Raw genomic sequence first — 19,405 nt, 5'->3', positions numbered from 1 at the left:
ATCGAAAGTCCGATCACGATTTCCATCTATTTTAAACATACGGTTTTTAGTAAAACTACATATTCCGATTTAAGACATCCTTTGATAATCTTACCACTTTAAAGTAAGTTATTCAAAATATCATTTAAGAGTTTTATGAGACATTCATGTACTCATAAACCTTAACATCCTTTTTAACAAAAGTTTCTACTTTTCCAACTTGTTCCAAGCCATGGTTTTAAGGCTAACAACAAATAGAAATACATACATTCTCATTTTTTCAAAAACACTTCATAAAGTTTCCTTTGATTTCATCCTCATCCCCTTTGGCTAAAACAAAAAAATATATGTAGTACAATATTATAACAACTCCATGAACACAAGTTGTTCATGGTTCCAACAAAATATTTTCATGAGTTCAAGAACATCATCATTTTCGGTTTTGAGAAGAAAATGAGTTAGAAAGCGTTTTAGAAAATTTCAACAGTTGAATATTCATGAACAACATACTTAAATCTCATCAACATCCATTGGTTGAATGTTGAGAGATCAATGTTTGAAGATGGAAGAAGAAATGAGAAAAAAAATGAGAGAAAACTTGAAGAGAGTGTTTTTACCTCTTCTTTGCAATGCAAGAGTGTGGGAGAAGTGTGGAGTGAGGAGTGCTTAAGGGGAGAGGGAAATCTGATTTTCCTCCTAGACAATCATGAAAATCTCCTAGGGTGGCTAATGGTGAGATTGAGTGATTTGCTAAGATTGAGTGATGTGATGTTTGCTTTATGGAAAGGCAAATCTCGCATCCCAATGTGAAACGACCACTTCGCGGACACGTGCGATAAACATGCTCGAGTATTATCGGCTAATACCCGATCGGATATTATAAATCGCCCGATCGTAATATCCGATTAGAATTTCAAATTTCGGCATTTCGAGTGAAAAATATTTAGAAAACAGGTATGGGTGTATTCAGGGTCTAGATTGACTCGAAATGAAATTACGAAGCCAACGGTGCGATCGGAATTCGATTCCAAGTTACGGAACTCAAAAACCACTTTTTGAGCCGTACCGGGTGGATTTCGGCCCCGACAGTGGTTCAGAACCGACTGTCTCCGAAAATTACCAAAATTTACCAAAAAAATAGGAAATAAAATTACAAGACTAAAACTCAGCTAGAGTTTCGTCTAATTCTTTACCGAAAATTCCCAGAAATTCATTTTCGAATATATAATCAATAAAAATATTAATAAAATCTTATAATTCCAAATCGTAAACTTCGCGGTGTTACAAAGAGAGTCATTTACAACAATTAACAACAATGCTTAACATAATTGGTGGATAATATTTTTGGTAGTATCAATTGTCTAATTATATTATCTCATTTTATGGATAAATAACTAATATCTTTTATAGTATATGATTTTCCATTCCAATAAGTATTATTATCAGGAATTAAAACTTTCACCTTTTCATTTCTTTTTTGAAGATAGCATAACATTAGACCAGTTACTAAAGTCTTGTTGGTTATATAATTGGTGGATGATCCCATAAAAGTACAATATATTTCTTCAGTAGATATGATAAATGAGATATTATTTAATTAGAGCATTTTCATGGATGCAATTTTTTGGTATTTTTTTTATTGAAATAAAAATATTTTTCGTTCACGTGAGATTCTTATTTTTTAAGAATATTTCATATATAAGAAGATTCCTATCTTTATTCTTTTTAGAAAATGTGAGTTAGGAAGGTAGAAAAAATGAGAGAGAAATCATTTATTATTGTAAAATATAAAAATGTGAGCATATTATATGATCCAATTAAGAATAAGAACAAAAATGATAATTGTTATTACAGATAAAAACTAATATTATTCTTAATTGATGGAAATGTATAATAAATAATAAAATAATGTATATCTAAATAATAAAACTAATATTCTCTAATTCACTTGTGTGATTGACACTTACCTTACATGTGTCACTAACTACCCTTTCCCCTATGCAATTTCCAAATGAAACGTTGAATAAAGTTAAAACTACGAAACGTCCTCAAAACATCCCTCTCTATTTGGTATTTGCAAGAGAGAAGATGGGCTAACATTGTGAACGTTGTAACCTCTATTGTGGTACCTACCGGGGAGCCTCTAACCACTGGGGATCATAAGTGAGACACCACATCTTGAACCAAAACCTTAAGGCATTAGTTTCATGAGTCTTTCCTACTTATAAACTCTTTCATTCTTACTTGCATATTCAATGTGAGACTTCACACTTGAATAAACCCAACAGTAATTATAACATTTGTGCTTTGCTTCTTATCCATTCGTAATTATCATAGGCAAAGAGTGGGTGCTATGTTTTTTTGCATCTTTCTAATGTAACTCATTTAATATACATGACTATGTTGAATGTTTCTCTTCTTATTCGTAACATCTCTTATTAGTTTTTATCTGATATCTATGTTTCTCTTCTTAGTTGTATAAGATATATATGATGATTGCTACACAAGCAAGCAGAAAAAAGAAGATTGAGCTGACAGTAGTTTATTGTAATTGTGGTTATTGTGACAATTATAATATAGAATGTAAAATTGTGGTATGAATTATTCTGTGATTAAAAAAATATTTTTGAATTCAACAATTCGAATGCAGTCTGATGGTTTGCATCATTATAATTCAGTATAATACCACAATTATAATGTAATGCGATTGCGACTGTTGTTGTAACCGGCATGATGCAATATTAAGTCCTACTTTATAATTATTTGAAGGATTTTGACTTGTGGTTGGATTACCAAATCTTGGGATGTAACAATAATGTGATGACAATTAATACCAAATTGTGGGATTGTTACAAAAATTATGTTAAGTTTGAGTTGTGTTACCAAATCATGTTTCCCAATCTTCTACTTAAGTTAGGGATGGCAAAAAAACCCGTACCCGTGGGTACCCGCGGGTAAAACCCGTACGGGCACGGGTACGTGTCACAAACGGGTACCCGCGGGTATTATAAACGGGTTTTTAAAAATACCCGTAGTACATACGGGCGGGTATGGGTATTATGGTACCCGTACCCGTGGGTACCCGTTATTTAGATGATTAATATATTATATTTAATTAAAATAAAAAATACATTATTCTAACATTTATTACACTATGTATATTTTTTCCTTTTACTTTGTTTACATATTTTAATGAGTTTGGTGGTGAAACACCCTACAAATATTATTACATGTATAGAAAGTATAGAAACACACATGTTTTACAAAGAAAATATATATTTTTTGTTAAAAAAATGAGAACAAAAAATCACACAAATGGAAACCACCAATAAATTTAGCATTTTAGCAAAATATTTAATCAAAAAGTACAAAAATAATTAAGTTTCATGTTATTTGAAACACAATAGAAGTAAAAAAATTAAAAATTATTTATAATAGAGGACTACCCGCAAATACCCGCTCACGGGTACCCATACGGATACGGGCGGGTATGGGTATTACTCTTCTATTTTAAAATGGGTAGCAGGTAGCTACTACCCGTACCCGCCCGTGCCTGTTGCCATCCCTAACTTAAGTTATGCTATCTCCATTCATCGAATATGAGTTATGATGAGGCAATATTTTCTTGCGGTTTTTACAATGGTAATTAATATATGTCACTATAACCAAGAAATCAACTGCATGTCTTCCTTTGGTATACAAGAGTTTGTGGAGAAAGAAGTCATGAAGATAGAAAGAAAAAAAGTTAGTATCTTTCTCCCCTTTGATTTACATGAGAAATAGGGAAGAAATAATAAAATTGTAAGGGGCCACGTCCAAAACTACTCTCTCCTTGTATACAAAGAAAGGAGAAGAGAAATGTTTGACAATCACAAAATATCTCACTTATCTTGTTTTCTTATACAAATTACTCCCAAATAAATAAAGAGTAAATATTTATTTCAGTTTTTTCGAAATTACCGATTTGATTCTTAAAAAAATTGAAAAACTTAAAATGGTCACCAAAAATTTCAATTGTAGGTCAAATCAGTCCTTTTTAGCATGTTTACAACACTTGATATGGACTAATATGACTTACATTTGAAATTTTTGGAGACCATTTTGGGTTTTTCATTTTTTGAAGGACCAAATTGGTAAGGTCGAAAAATATAAGGGACTAAAATGTGTATTTACTCAAATTAATTGATTTAATGAAAAATGTTGTGACAATTATATTAGAATGTACAAGTTTTAATATTTTACATTATAATAATTAACTTAAAATAAATTTTCTAACATTAATTTTTTAATTAATAGTAAAATACTTCTTTATACTCTCTTTATTGTCTCATTCAAATATATATTTTTTTTGCCTTTTCTCTTTTTCTCATACCCAACAATACAAAATATATTATAGTTCTCTCATCTCTCTTTCTCACTAATCTCTCATTTTCTTCCCCTCAACCAAAAAAAGCATAAAATAATGTGAGCGGTTGCTGAGAGCATTTGATAGTTCCAAGTATTCTAAAATTTTCAGAAACTTGTGATGGTGCCTCGTTGTGGCTAGTGATTTGGCGCTACGGTCTATAAAAAATTGATTAGAAATGATGTCATGTAATCATTTTCCACTAACTAATACCCAAACACATTTGTGTTATCAATAATCTAGATCAAAACTGGTTAATTTTAACAGTCTTGGTCATGCATATTCACCGAAGGGCAACATTAGTCCTTACATTTTGTAGGTTTGGTGTGAGAGAGAAAATCTAGACATCTGATATAATTATATGAATTTTGTAAGTCAAAATTCGAACAAAATTGAGAGTTTAACAAATATTGTGATGACAAAATAAAAATGAGTACTAATTGTATACCAATTTTTTTAATTAAATAATGTTTTAACAACAAATTTAAATAAAAAAGATGTTTTATACAAATGTTGAGAATGTTCAATACACTTTTAGTTAAAAGGTCTCGTACTTTTTCACTCTGCATCAACAATGATATGATATGATAATATATAAGAATGATCACTACAAACCAATAAAATATTGAATGAATATATGTGTATGAGTAATAATAATTGATAATACAACAAAAACTTCAAAAAGAATAAAAGTAATAACATACTTGTTATGTAGAGATAAAACTAATTGTATATGTAACAAAAATATAAAACCCCTTTTAATTATGGGTTATGTGTTACACACTTGTAGTACATGTTGAGTGGTCAACCCTGCATAAGGGTCCTTGTTTTATCTTCTGATGAGAGCCACGGGGGAGTACTTTACAATTCGGAGGACAAGTACCAACTCAATGACATTTGTTGGAGGCACACTTAAAGAATAAGGGGTCGTTCCAAAACCAAGCCCAAAAATAATATGATGAGGAGCCTTATTTCATGCCAAATCATCACGTTATATTCAATAAAGTGAAGAGTGTGCAAGTAGAACTAGAAACACTTTGAGCAGCCACATGCAACCTATGCTCACGTGTTCCTTCATATCAAATAAGGAAGTAATTTGTGTATAACTCATAGAAACATTGCCATCGACTATGAAGAGAAAGGGTGGTATAGTATTATTCCCTTTATGGGAAAATATCATGTGAATGATTTATTTCTCTTTTAAAGTGGGTGTGTGAATTAAAGGAGAATGATTTATTTCCCTCTTAAAGTATGCATGAGATTCAAAAGAGAGATGATATGATTTATTTCCTTTCTTGATGGATGGACGCATAAATTAAGAAGGAATGATTTATTTCCTTTCGGTGGTCGTGTAGTTCAATGGAGAGAAGACAATATGATTATTGTTTACTTTCTTGGAGGATTGCAATGCAACTTAAGGAGAGATGATTTGTTTCTTTATGTGGTCATGTGATTCAAGGAGAGATAATAATATGATTGGTTTCCTTTTTGGGTTACGATGTGAATTATGATTATAGGTAATAGTATTTTTATTTGTTTCCTTTTTAGTATTTTTGTATTCAAAATAATAACACTTTTGTGAGAGAAATTTGTGAGATTGGAGGTTGATTATATTCAGCCATTACTTGATCTTTATTGTCATAATTGAGTCATTCAAGTGTGATTCTTAGTGTTAATTTCATGGAGCCAAATTGAATTTTGTTGGAAATTATCTATGAGAATTATTCTCATACGTTTTTGGTTGAACCAAGACAACCTTGTTCTTATCAAGAATTTATGGCAAACTTCATCTCGGCTTATCAAACTCTTGTTTGTGACATCATTCCTCTTCATATCTTAACAACATTCTTTTATCCAATATATACAAAATATATATACAATTCGGCTGCATTATTATTCAATATAATCTACAACATATATTAAATACACCAACCAAAAAACGATCATCCAAAAATGAATCTGAAGGAGTCTGCTATCTTCTTCCTTGTTTTATCATCCCAAGATGTTCCAAACAAAAATGCTTCCTTTTTTATATCTTTCCACGTCTAAACTCAATACTCTATCCACTCACTTATTCCTTCCCCGTCCTGTGATAGACATCTTTATCCACCATTGACAATGACATTGTCATCATCTTATCAACAAGCCACTGATCTGCAACTTCTTAGTCTATGTTCATTTCTATATTCAAGGGGAATTTAGTTACTCTATAGAGTAATTGATCTATACTTATCCAGATTTGCACATCATGAGGTTTAGAACATTATCCTATCCTTCAACATCGAAAACCAAACCCAACTAACTTTTTAAGTTTTAAAACATGCATCTTAGAATCTGAATTTGGAATTGATTTTTGAACACTCCAAAGCTATTAAACAAAATTGGCCATGTTAATGGCTTTCATTATGGCTTCTTTAACTTTTTTTCCTCTCACCGTTTGATTGGCAAAACTATTTTGTAACTGTAAGATTGTAACATTGAGTTCAAGTAACTTTATGAGCTAGAAGCTTCCTTTATTTGTTGTTTACAAAACAGCTCTAGTAACTTACTGTCTAATTTAAAAAATTAAAAGCTACCTTAAAATCTATAATCTCCTGTTGTTGATTACTTAATGGTAAAACGTAATGAAGTAAATATAAAAAATAAATCAAAACTCGTAATTTACAAATAAAATAACATAAAAAACAAAGCGATTGTAGGGTAGGCCTTTCAGTGAATTTAGCAAAGCAGAGACCGGACTCTGTTAACTTTTTTTTATCTAGATAGTTGATAACTTAAGTGTAAAATCATCCGCCAGAAACGGGTACAGAGTTGACGAAGACGGATACTATTAAAGGACCCATGCTATAATTCATCATGCTTTCCTGTTCAACATTTTGCAATAATGCTAACGGAGAGAGATCCTGATTTGATTTTTTCGCCATTTATCCCTAATTTCCGCATTATTGATTTTGTATTACTGTGGAGATCACACTTTGTTCATATTTCAATACCACTAACAGAAGCTGGAAAACAATAAGATTCACCAAATGCATTTGTTTACTTCACCGCATCTCAATATACACAAATATCCCTTACTACACCAGCATTTGAAAATGCACACAGAAATATCACTGACAAGGACTCCTAGTAATACCAGTTACTAGTTGCCTATCACAGCATATAAGGCATCATACATTCCAAAGCAGCAATTTATTTGCTAAAGAATACAAATGAGATACACTAAATCCTTCCTTCCTATGTGCTATACCAATCAGCATTCAGCACCAACTTCTTAGTCCATCCTCATGGCTCCACCTTATGTATTTCCATCTATATATGCATACACGAATCAATGAATACAATGTGGCTTTCATATAACGATCAATTTCATCAGCGGACCTTAAAATTGGAACTAATGGAAGCATATGTGCTGGAAACAATGAGATTTCCTAGATGCTAGAAGGGGCATATTTTTATTTGCCAAAGCCTATGCTACACACAATATACCTATGTAATATAACAGACCACAAAGAAAGGCCCTTCATAGATGGAAGCATGTGCAGGAAACGATGATTTCCTAGATGCTAGAAGGAGCCCTTTTTATTATTTGCCAAAGCCTATGCTACATACAATCTAACAAACCACAAAGAAAGGTGCTTCATACTGAAGTCAGGCACGCAGGTGTCCTTTCTCCTCCAAGTAGGATATCACAATTTCTGCCATGTCACTCGGAGACATACAGTCACTTCCTTTGTGTTGTAATATTATCTGCAAGATAAAGAAGGCTGAGTCTTTTGAAATGACAATAAGTAGTAAAATCAATTACATGGAAAATAGAAAAACAGTATTTAAATCCCAAAAATGAAACTAGTGTAAGTTTTAAAGGGAAATGAAAATATATTAGCATATCTTAAATTATATTATAGAGAATATGTAGATGATACTTAGATATAGAGATATCTCCTAAAGTACACACCTCACAATTACACGGTGGTTCATATGGATCATCTACACCAGTAAAACCTGCAGAATACCAAATAAATAATTAAATCCTGTTGGGAAATTATTCCACAGCGTTTATCAGAAAGAAGAAAAATAAGCACGATCTATATATCTGAACTGCTGAAGCTAATATAGTTAAACAACAACTCCAGCAGCAGTACATGATAGTTGCACGCTATGGGTATGTGATGCCAAATTAGATTGCAAGCAGTAATATGAAATTTATATTACAATACCTTTGATCGTTCCAGCTCGAGCAAGTTTGTAGAGCCCCTTTGGGTCCCTAGCTTCACACACTTGTAGTGGCACATCTATGAAAACCTACAACATGTGAGCAATGCATTAGAGATGAAGAACCTCTTGTTCAATAATGTACCCTATTGTTAAATAGCAGATACCTAACTACCTGCAATATTTTGGACCCCAAATAAGATTATACCTCAACAAAATCTCCTTCTGGTAGCAGTGCTCTGCACGCGTCTCTATCTTTTTGATAGGGTGATATTAAACTAACGATGCAAATAACACCAGCATCTGCAAAGAGTTTTGCTACCTCACCTGGAATTCAATGAGTCATGATGTTTGACTATTAATAAAACTACAATGAACCTTGAAGATTTATGAAAAACATTTACATAGAAAATATGTCTGTCTGTGAAAATTAGAAACTCACCAATCCTTCGCATGTTTTCTGAACGATCTTCAGCTCTAAAACTAAGATCACGGTTTAGACCATGCCGAATATTGTCACCATCAAGGATGTAAGTCAGTTTTCCCCTAGAGTGCAAACTTCGGCTCAAAGCACATGCAATAGTGCTTTTACCTTAAATCAATAATGCTTGATGAGTCCAAGAGAGGGAGAGGGAGAGGGAGAGGGAGAGGGAGAGAGAGAGAGAGAGAGCAGGGAGTAATGATATCTAGAAGAATAATATCTGGAGGAACTAAACAGTAAATACATGTGCTTTTATTTTCTTCATATCAATAAATATTTTATAGCAGCTATGATTACAATTCATAGCATGACAATTGCTTCAGCTACAAATTACAAATTTTCAAGATATAATTACAACAATTTTTAAACTTGTTTGGATGTTAATCCTCAAACAAGATCACTGTGACAGTGAATTAAAAACAGGTCGATCTAGCTGCTGAAAGTTGTACATTAAATTAAGTCAACAAACTGGGATTTAGAAACAGTGAGCATAGTCTAACAAGGATCTACATATCATACTATAAATTATGTAATTTGAAGTGTTCACAAGCCAAAAAGAAGAAGAAATGATCATTTTGATTGACTAGCTAGCTGATGTAGGACTAAAACAAGTTCAACTTTGATTTCATAATAACATGGGATAACTTGCTATGGGAAGTTTTCAGTGTGAATTTATGATCTCCATGTAGGAGTAGAATTAATTCATCAAAGGGAACTCAGTAGATATAAGTTTTCACTGATTTGAAGTGCCTGTTCTCAGTCCATATAGTGTCCGTCTGTATCCAGTTTCACTTGCATATTTCGAGTTCAGTTAAAAACCAATTTTTTTTGGCAAGTCTTTAGCGTTGTTACTATATACTGATATAGTAAACTTGAGGAGTACTAAGTGTCTTTCATGATATCATTGGCAAAACCATTATCAACTGTGATCACCAGTAGGTTGAAGAAAAAAAGCAGAGAATGCTACATGACAAAAAAATCATTGCAACATTTTGACTATTAACTTACACAATAATGTAAATGGACTAATATAAGACAACAGACACCATATAAAAAATCATTAATAAACAAAGCAGCAAATCAAATCATCACTAGCTTCTCCCACTAATCCTACTTCTGCTTGAGGTAAAGGAGCTAAAGCATACATCCAGAGACAGTTGCTATAAGTAAAATTCCACAAACCTGAACCGCTGAGGCCAGTTAACCAAATAACACAGCCTTTTTGCTGAAGCAACTGTTGTCTATCATGTTTCTGAATTGGACAGTCATGCCACAAAATGTTTGTTGACTTTCCAACATTCGATATCTGGCCGAAATTATTGCCTGGTTACATAATAAATCGGTTAACTATCTGAATCCTAATAGCTATAATATTTTCATATAATCATTCACTTCCAAGCCAGAAAATTAATTGGAGAAAAAATAAAAGTCAAGTGCCCAAGGCCATAAGTGTAAAGCTTAATGCTTAAACTATAATTCAATGAAATAAGATTTCCAGTTTCACAAAAAAAAAAAAAGGAATTTCACAAATGAAGCCTCTGCTTTATATAACCTCTAGAAAATTCAGATTCATACCTTTCACAACTCAAACCTTAAAGTCTACAAGTTGGAGAAGAAGCGAAAAATAAAAATAAAAAGCAATAAAATAGAACCATATCCACAAAACTGACCATTCATTGTACTATTCATGATTAGATGATTATCTGGAAATTCACCTTGGTAGTTTTCTCTACCAAATCCTTATGTTCTAATTTTCCATCACTAGGAATCTCGAACTGAAGAATCTGAATTTTGTATTTTATAGCACGATAGAGGCGTATGAGGAACCTTCTTATCTATGACCATATGACTAAGGTTGCTTCGCATACTTTCTTTCCTAATAATTATTAGTACTATAGCGTTGAAATTGAAATAAACATATCAATAAAAAATTAAAATAAAAAGTCTAAGATTCTTCGGAAAATTATATTTGTCACTATCATATCCCTCCGTCTCTACGATTTTGTACGGTATGATGAAACTCGTTGAAAACTTGAAATTAAACAAAATTACCTAATAGAATAAGAAAAGAGGAATAAGAATATAAATAAAGAGCAAAAGCATTTCAGAAAAAAAGCATATACAGAATCCAGATCTTGATGTAGTTTTTTAATACGTTACCGTTAAATGCAGCACAGTTATGAGTCGAAGAGGAGTGAGAGTCCTCGTTTGCTTTGATTGGCTTAAAGCATTTGCGAGAGTTGCGAATACAACTATCGATGAAAGAAGCGTTGCGAAGTACTAAGTTTTTGCGACTTGTACGGTAAAATCCGGCGACATTGAATTCGCGGAGCTTTAAGAACCCTAGGCTCTCCGCCGCCGCCGACGGTGACGGAGACGGAGACGCCAGCGACGGTGCACATTCGAACATTTCGGATTGAGTGAGTTCGGTGGTGAAGTTCAGAGAACGCTGAATCTGTATCGGTAACCGTTTTCTGTTATGGCTAACAGTTCATGGTGTGCTTTATATGAAGCATTTCATCTTTCGGCGTTATGAGAATGCGAATTGATTTGGGGTCATTTTTAGATTAAGCAAATTTTTTAAAATTAAAAATTAAATTTAGAGAATCTTAGAAAGTTAGGAATGTGCATCATGTATATTTGGCTTACCTTTTCTACTGAAAGTTATCCAAATGTGCAAAAATATCTGAATAATGTTTAAGAAAAACAATTATGTATCATTTGAATCCAAATCATTCCTATATAGAAAAAATATATTATGTTGTTATTATAATAGATTTTTATATTCTCACTATTTCATCAATTGTTTTGTAGATTAAATAAAAAATAAATAACGAGTGAAGGCATAACACAAGTGTCTGGTTAGTTACATTAAGTAAAAATTTGTGTATGAGGAAAGAAATATGGATAAATAATGTCAATTCATTTCATATCGGTCAAAACTATGAAAATTTTCACATTTATAACAGTGCAAACTAAAATTTGAAGGCTTATAGCAAGATTCCATAATATGCATTATAATGTTTTAGTTATATTGTAAATAATATTTATATTTATCACTTTATTATAACATATATAATGTAATCACTATATCCGTTGAATGTGGTGTTATTGTGATGCATTTGACGATTGCTACAATATTAATATTAATAAGACTATTATATTTTCATAATGTATTCTTATAATACTATATTAGTGTATTAACAAATACTATCTATTACATTTTTATTAGAACAAATACTCCATGAGTTTTAGTGAAATTATAAATACTCCCTAATTTTTATACTTTCATTACACTGACTACCTCTGCATGAAAATTAAGTGTAAATTTTTTAAACAAAATGTGATATATACACTTAAGTTAAACAAAAGATGATATATTGTGGAGACAAGTCCAAATAATACATAAGTTGATACCTCTTTATTGTTTTTGGTTCGTTACGATATAATATAAGAGCGATTTAAACAATATATCTTTAGAATTGTTGATGTATTTTGTAACAAAAAATAATAAAGATACATTGATTTATATATTATTTGGACTTTTCTACATAATATTAACTTAATTGCTTTCATCACATTTTTTATTTAAAAGATTATATTTATTTTTCATGCAATGGTGGTTAGTGTAATAAAAGTATAAAAAATAGGGGGTTTATGTAGGTGTAGAAAAAATGAGGGATGATTTGTTTAATTTCACTAATAAAACTCATAGGGTGTCAGTGTAATTAACTCTTTTTATTATTTGAGATTGAGTATACAATTTTTACATGTTATAAATTTTTATAAAGTATTTCTTCCTATAAAAATAAGCCATCCATCTTTTATTTAATTGAATTTTGATATTTCTTTAAAAAAATTGACCTTTTCATTCGAAACCATTTTTGAAGTGAAATAAAACCCACTCAAAGAATTTGATTTTGTATTATAGGGTATGGAGAAAGGAATAGTCTAAGAGTTAGTTGTGAGTTTGACTTTGGATGAGAAGAAAAAGAAAGAGAAGACTTGAGTCATCTCACAAGTGTAATACATGTCTTAGTCTTTTATTTCATTTCCTTCCCCTCCAAATGTAACTCCAAAACTAATCATAAAGAATCAAGAAACTATTATAACTAATTCATCCAATTTGTTGACAATATGACTTAAGAAATCATACTGATTATATTAAAAGGTCAAACATATACAATCTAGAATAAAAACCATGAGTACTCTCTATTTAGCAATCCCCTATTTTGAGAAGTTTTAAGTATAAGGGATTGTGAAAGTGGATGGAGTGGCCCTATCATTAGTGAAATTCAAAAACTTCTTGCAAATTGGTATGACAACATAAAAATTAATGCAGCATATAAATCATCTACACTTACAAATTTATCATGTAAACCTCCCCAACTACAAAATAAATCCAAATAAGCATAATGTAAATTGTTATGAGTAAATTGAGAATATAGGATGTTTCAGAATGCATTAGGCTATACTAAATCATATCGAAATTAACAATATTTTTTAATTATAAAATAAATCATATTACAACGATCATAATCTACATCACAACTTTCTCAATAATCACAATCACAATTGTGACTGCAACTATAATTTAAAGCATGCAACTTATCAAAATGAATAGATGATCTATTAATATAATTATAATATTTTAAGGATCAATTGAAATAATTTAAAAGTTGATGATGCCTATGGCAATTTAGTGATTGAATTATAGAAACTATGCATACGAGACAAAATACATAATGCGTGAGTGGGCTCAAAAGGAATTTGCGTACCCCACTAAAGTAATGAACATGCATCTCATTTTCCATGTTGTTCAAAATGCGGTCCATGCTTGCCACACCAATTATTTTGTATCTGAGTTGTCTATCTATGCAGATTCATTGCTTTACGTGGAACTTCAATGGGAATATCGTGTACTCAACTAATTTTCTTTATGTACCGGATAATTAAAAGACAAAAAAGCATGATAATGATTATGATAGTGGAATGTGTTGTATATAAATTATAAAATAATCCAGGTTAACAATTTGCTTTCTATCCAATTTTCTTAGTTTAACCCACATTAAAACTCACTCATAGATTTAAGGTGGAAAAAATAGGACACATGATATAATAGATTTATTTTATTAGTTTATCTTAGGATAAGATTAGGATGACAATGAATACTCAGACTCGTGCGAACCCATTATAATACTTGCAATAGGTTGGGTCCGACAATCTAGGTTGATTTTTCGACTAGAATATAAATAAGACAGAAGATTTTAAGATCCACAGATAGACAAATCTAGATATACCTAGATCCACAAACATCAAAACATGCTATTCCTTCTTAAATTTTTATACATAGCAATGCAAATGTAATATTATGTTAATTAAACAACTCTTACTAAATAAATTTTCCATCATAACATTACAGTAATTTTGTTATTCATATATGTTAGAGTAACATGAACTGTGTTTAATAATAATTTAATTGTGCTTAAATTATGTTTTATAGTTTTTTTTTTCTTTTTACCCAACTATACACACATGTATAGGATGGACTTGGGTCCAAAAACTAGGCAAGTGGTAGGTCCAGGTAATGCATCTAGAGACGTTGTCATCCCTTGGATGATATTTTCTTGATTCATCTTATCTTCTTAGCTTATGATATTTTGTTGGCTTATGTTATCCTTAATTGTTTCTTGACCCAATTTGCTATTGAGGTTGGATAAGTATAAATTAAAGATTCATCATAGAGGAGTTTATCTCATACCAATAAAAATATCTCATGTCAATTAAAAAAATTAAACATTCATTATTTCTTATGTTTTTGTTTCAACATGATCATAATTTATGACAACATATCCTTGATACTTCTTACAATGGCTTACCTAGGAATCTACAACTTTGATAGCAAACTACTAATAACGAGTGGGGTCTTGGTCAGTTGAAATTCAGCACATTAAAGAAGAAAGCTGTCTAGGTTCCAACTTGAATTCAATTTCCTGGGCTAGACCACAGATACTGGAGCATATGAACATTAGGAAAACTTGCTAGCTGTCAGTTGGTTGGGAACCCAATTCTGGCAGATCAAATGAAAGTTACAAAAGCTAGATTGAATTTTGCAAGAGTACTAGTGGAAATGGAAATATATGGACCTATGTTTGAATCAGTTTGATATGAGTATGAAGAGGACAGAATCATTGAACATGTTACTTATGAGTGGAGACTAACCCTTTCCACTTTTTGCAAGGGGTATATGGACTGATGAATCAAATTGTACAGGATAGAACCAAAGAACCAATGGAGGCCAAAGGAAAAAAGACACTAAATAAGAAGATGAGCATGAAGAATCAGGGAAAAGCATCACCATTCAGGAAGAAAATGTCCAACAGAAACAAAGCTCTTCAGATGTTACACAAATAGCACAGAAAGGATCCATGAGTGCAGCTACTAGTTCTGGCCAAAGCACTAACAGAGGTAAAGTAATTATAGCAGGTTCTGGTAAACATAAAAAAGATGGGGGAAGGGAGTTAAATCCTTAATCTATAATCAGGAGAAGGAACATGGGTATATCTATATACTGGAATGTTAGAGGACTTAATAGTCCTCTAAAGCAAACCCTTAGTCCAAAATTGGGATTATTTGGGACCCCTGATTCCTAAATATTCAGATATTTGACAGTGACAGCAAAAGGTTAAGCTTCTTCATCAAATTATCAACACAAAAGTTAAAGAAATCATTTTCATCAGTGTTTTTGGAATCCTAAAATTATATCAAGTTTTTCTAAATTTTCCGTTTCAAATTTAGAGCATGGAAATCCCTAGATGAACTTTATTTTCCTATCAAGATTCAACAAATTAAAATTTAAGGTCCAAGTCAATCCCTCCTCTATGCTACAGTATGCAAATAAAGACAAATCTAGTTAACAATAATCTTGCAGTATGCAAGAAAACATTCTTGAAATCAATTTTTTTGGTCAATGCACAGGCATTGGTCAAAACTCATTGTAGAGAACATAACTTCCACATCTCACAAATCATAATGTCAAATACAATGTAAGCAGAAAATTAAAACAAAAAGTGGGCAAACAGAAGCCACTACTAAGATGTTGAAATATTCATCCACAGTAATGAAGAATCTAGAAACACTCATCTGTGGAACTACTTATTCTGCCCTCCCTTCAAGGGCCACCAAAAAAATTGAATTAAGTTCTTAATTCTAATAACCCATTTGAACAAGAAAAGGTAAACAAACCTCAAGGTTTGAGGGCAATGGCCAACCCAAACCTGGGATTTTTGTCCAGGGCTTTGGTATCAATTTCACCAGAAATTGTCAGCAATGATTTGGGTATGATCTCATGCTGGATAAGAGCTCCAAGCTTTCCATTGTTGTTGAGCCTTGCTTTGACCTGAGTCAGATGGTCAACAGCATAAGATCCTCCCACTGTAAAGATGTTCTCATTTGTCGAGAACTTTTTCGTGAACTCAGCAACAGCAGCACTCTTTCTCAATAGGTCCAGATTATGGACATATGATGCTTTAATGCTGTCTCCCTTGTCGCCACTAATTGGACAGAAAAATGTGGCAAACAAAAATGTCAACTTCCAACATGATTGCAACATATTTGGAATCCGAATATTGTTTACAGAGGTGCAAGAGGCTTACATGATTATGGCAGCAGATGAATCAGGTTTTGTGATACTAATCCCGGCAGTGTATTTGGTAAAGTTACCAGATTTAGTATCATAGCCTGCCTCAGCACCGAATGCAATGCTTGGAGTCCCAACGGTGGCAGAAACATCAATGATAGGGGATTGGCTCAATGCAAGAATTGTTTGCAAGGTAGCATGATCATGGAAATATTGAACCTCTAACTGCCAAAGAAAAATAAGACAAATTTTCAGAAAGAATTCAAAACTGTTGAGTCAAATTTACACGCCCCAAGGTGCAAACTCTCGTACCTTCCCAGAATTATAATCAGGCAGCTTAAATGAAGCAATGGTCTTGGTGGATGGAAGAATGTCAGTGAACGTGAGGGTTGTTGAGATCTGCCAAAACGAGCAACTGAATAAGATGATTTACAGAAGGATATACTATCATAAACTACAAGAGAAAGCAACCCACATTTGATTCCGTGTCAAGTTTGACATTAACAAGAGTGTTCTTGTGCTTGTATAGTGCTGCCACATCGCCAGTTGAGAATCCGGATTTCTTCACGGCTGTTGAGGTGAGGGCCTGAACGAAAGGGGCAAAAATGAAGAAATCATATTCCAAAGAACATTTAGCATATTAACTCCAATTATTATGTGCACAGTTGCACATGACTTGGCAATACAAAAGGCACCATGGTGACACGATAAACGCCAGTACCAAAATACAGTATCAAGCATAGAGATGCAACTCGCAGAGATAACTTTTGAGGAAAACAGAGAAATTTTAATAGCTTCCCACTGTCTGGGGAAAATGTTAACAGCTACTGGTTGAATGTAAATCATTAGTATCGGAGAGTTCTATGTTATTGTAGATTAATTCTGTTAGATACATTTAACCATTGATGTAACTTCACCTAAAAGCTTAAGTTTTTAGGACAGTTGGTTCATGACACCGTATCGGAGCCTCTATGATCAAGTGTTTTAGAGTTTGATTCTTGCCGCTGCCATTCATCTAATAAAAAAGTTGAATTTCAGCCATAAGATAGGTGATCTACATTTTCCACAGTTCAAACTCGAAGAGCTCTTGCGTGAGGGAACATGTTAGATGTATAAAACAATTTGCGTGAGGGAGTGTGTTAGATGTATAAAACAATTTGTGTGAGTTCATCTAACAACTTAACCTTTTGAAAGTATTTGCTCATAAAAGACCCAGACTAAAAAACAGACAAGACCAAAAAAAAAGTTAACAAACTTGATGCAAATGTTTTCACATACAACCTAACTAAGAAACCCATAACTGCTAATCAAAACGCAACCATTATACCAAATCTGCAGACAATTATATAGGAAATAAGCCATTACATTACACGTTATGAGTTCAACATAACGATATTGTTAGCCCTCTGTCAATTGTACATTACCTTACTTAATAAGCAACAACAACCAAGCATCTATCCAAGTAGGTTAGGTCGGCCACATAGATCGAACAATAATATCATAATGCTTTATCATAACATTATTTTATAAGCATTACAACAATAACTCCTTGATGGGTGGTTTAGCCTCATAGTGTCATATCCACAGACCTGGACTAAATAACAACAACAACAACTAAGCATCTACCCTACTAAGTCGGATCAGTGACATGTATCGAACCACACTGTAATGCTCTATCATAAACAACCTGAATGTTATTACCTAATTCCCACGTGTGATAAACACTTCTTTTTATTTTTCAAACATGGTTAAAGATAAAAAAAAGGTTCACGAGGCTGTGACCTGGTGAGATCTAAAGTAGATGTATGCCGCCTTAACCGACTGTATACTGGATTTGAATCCATGACATGATTATAGATCTTAGATAAAAAATGAACCACACCGCATATCTTATAATCAAATCAAAGTACATAAATAGCGACACATATTGATTTAAATGTATGAATAAAACGGTTGCAGGAATAAAATACTATAAAAATGAAATAAAACAGAGAGACATAAAAAGCGTAGAGGACTTACAACTCCAGAAGCGCTGTAGGAAGAGAAGGTAATTTTTTGATCAGAAGTATAGTCCTTATTTAATACATCTATTATACAACAAATAACAAATCAATATAATATAATACATAGATTTATAAAAGAGAGACATAGAAGAATAGAGAATAATAATAATAAGAACCTTTGGCTATTTTGCCGATATCGGAGAAGAGACCTGGACCTTTGCTCATCTTCTTATCTTTTTTTCGTAGCTACGATCTACAGAGAAGAGAGAGAGAGAGATCTTGAATGAAAAAACAGAACTAGGGTGTGGTAAGGAAATGAAACTTTTTTTTATATATTTATTTTTGTTGTTTGACTTTATTTTTTAAATTAAATATTATTTGGAAGTGATTCTGTTGTGTACGTGTTTGCGACAATGGTGATTGGTTTTGAGTGATGAGTCGTTTTCAGCCGTTGATTTTCAGAGTGACACCTGGTCTTTATTAAGCGTAGATAACTGAGTTGTCACACGATCTGCGTAGGATTCATTCATTACTACTCATTCCAAATTTGGAGACCCATCAGCCACCAAAATATTCATTAAGTTTTATATTTATTTTGATGTTTTAAAATTTTAATATACATATAATTTTATTTTCAGTCAATCAGTCATATTCTTATTTATTATTTATATTTTAACCTTCAA

At 32.2% G+C, this 19,405-nt stretch overlaps 2 protein-coding genes across 3 annotated transcripts; both read right to left on the bottom strand.

Moving 5' to 3' along the window:
* Positions 1-7,405: 7,405 nt before the first annotated feature.
* LOC109341291 (adenylyl-sulfate kinase 3-like) lies at positions 7,406-11,637 on the bottom strand. 2 transcript variants are annotated; one of them, XM_019579166.1, is made up of 7 exons: positions 11,241-11,637; positions 10,263-10,403; positions 9,042-9,191; positions 8,808-8,926; positions 8,605-8,689; positions 8,343-8,389; positions 7,406-8,134 (listed from the first exon to the last, which is right to left on the bottom strand). In XM_019579166.1, the coding sequence occupies exons 1-7, from the start codon at positions 11,488-11,490 to the stop codon at positions 8,036-8,038; spliced, it is 891 nt and encodes a 296-aa protein (XP_019434711.1). In that variant the 5' UTR covers positions 11,491-11,637; the 3' UTR covers positions 7,406-8,035. The 2 variants fall into 2 exon arrangements, with proteins under 2 accessions (XP_019434711.1, XP_019434712.1); XM_019579167.1 differs by lacking the exon at positions 11,241-11,637 and adding an exon at positions 10,751-10,934.
* Positions 11,638-15,980: 4,343 nt separating this feature from the next.
* On the bottom strand, positions 15,981-19,034 carry LOC109341292 (mitochondrial outer membrane protein porin 2-like). The gene is made up of 6 exons (XM_019579168.1): positions 18,899-19,034; positions 18,739-18,806; positions 17,195-17,305; positions 17,032-17,118; positions 16,736-16,944; positions 15,981-16,633 (listed from the first exon to the last, which is right to left on the bottom strand). Exons 1-6 carry the CDS (start codon positions 18,945-18,947, stop codon positions 16,327-16,329), a joined length of 831 nt encoding a protein of 276 aa, XP_019434713.1. The 5' UTR covers positions 18,948-19,034; the 3' UTR covers positions 15,981-16,326.
* Positions 19,035-19,405: the final 371 nt, after the last annotated feature.

This window comes from Lupinus angustifolius, unplaced genomic scaffold (genome assembly GCF_001865875.1).
Source record: "Lupinus angustifolius cultivar Tanjil unplaced genomic scaffold, LupAngTanjil_v1.0 Scaffold_421, whole genome shotgun sequence".
NCBI classification, from domain to species: Eukaryota; Viridiplantae; Streptophyta; class Magnoliopsida; order Fabales; family Fabaceae; genus Lupinus; species Lupinus angustifolius.
The sequence above is the reverse complement of the archived record's forward strand: the minus strand, read 5'-3'. Positions and strand labels throughout refer to the sequence as shown.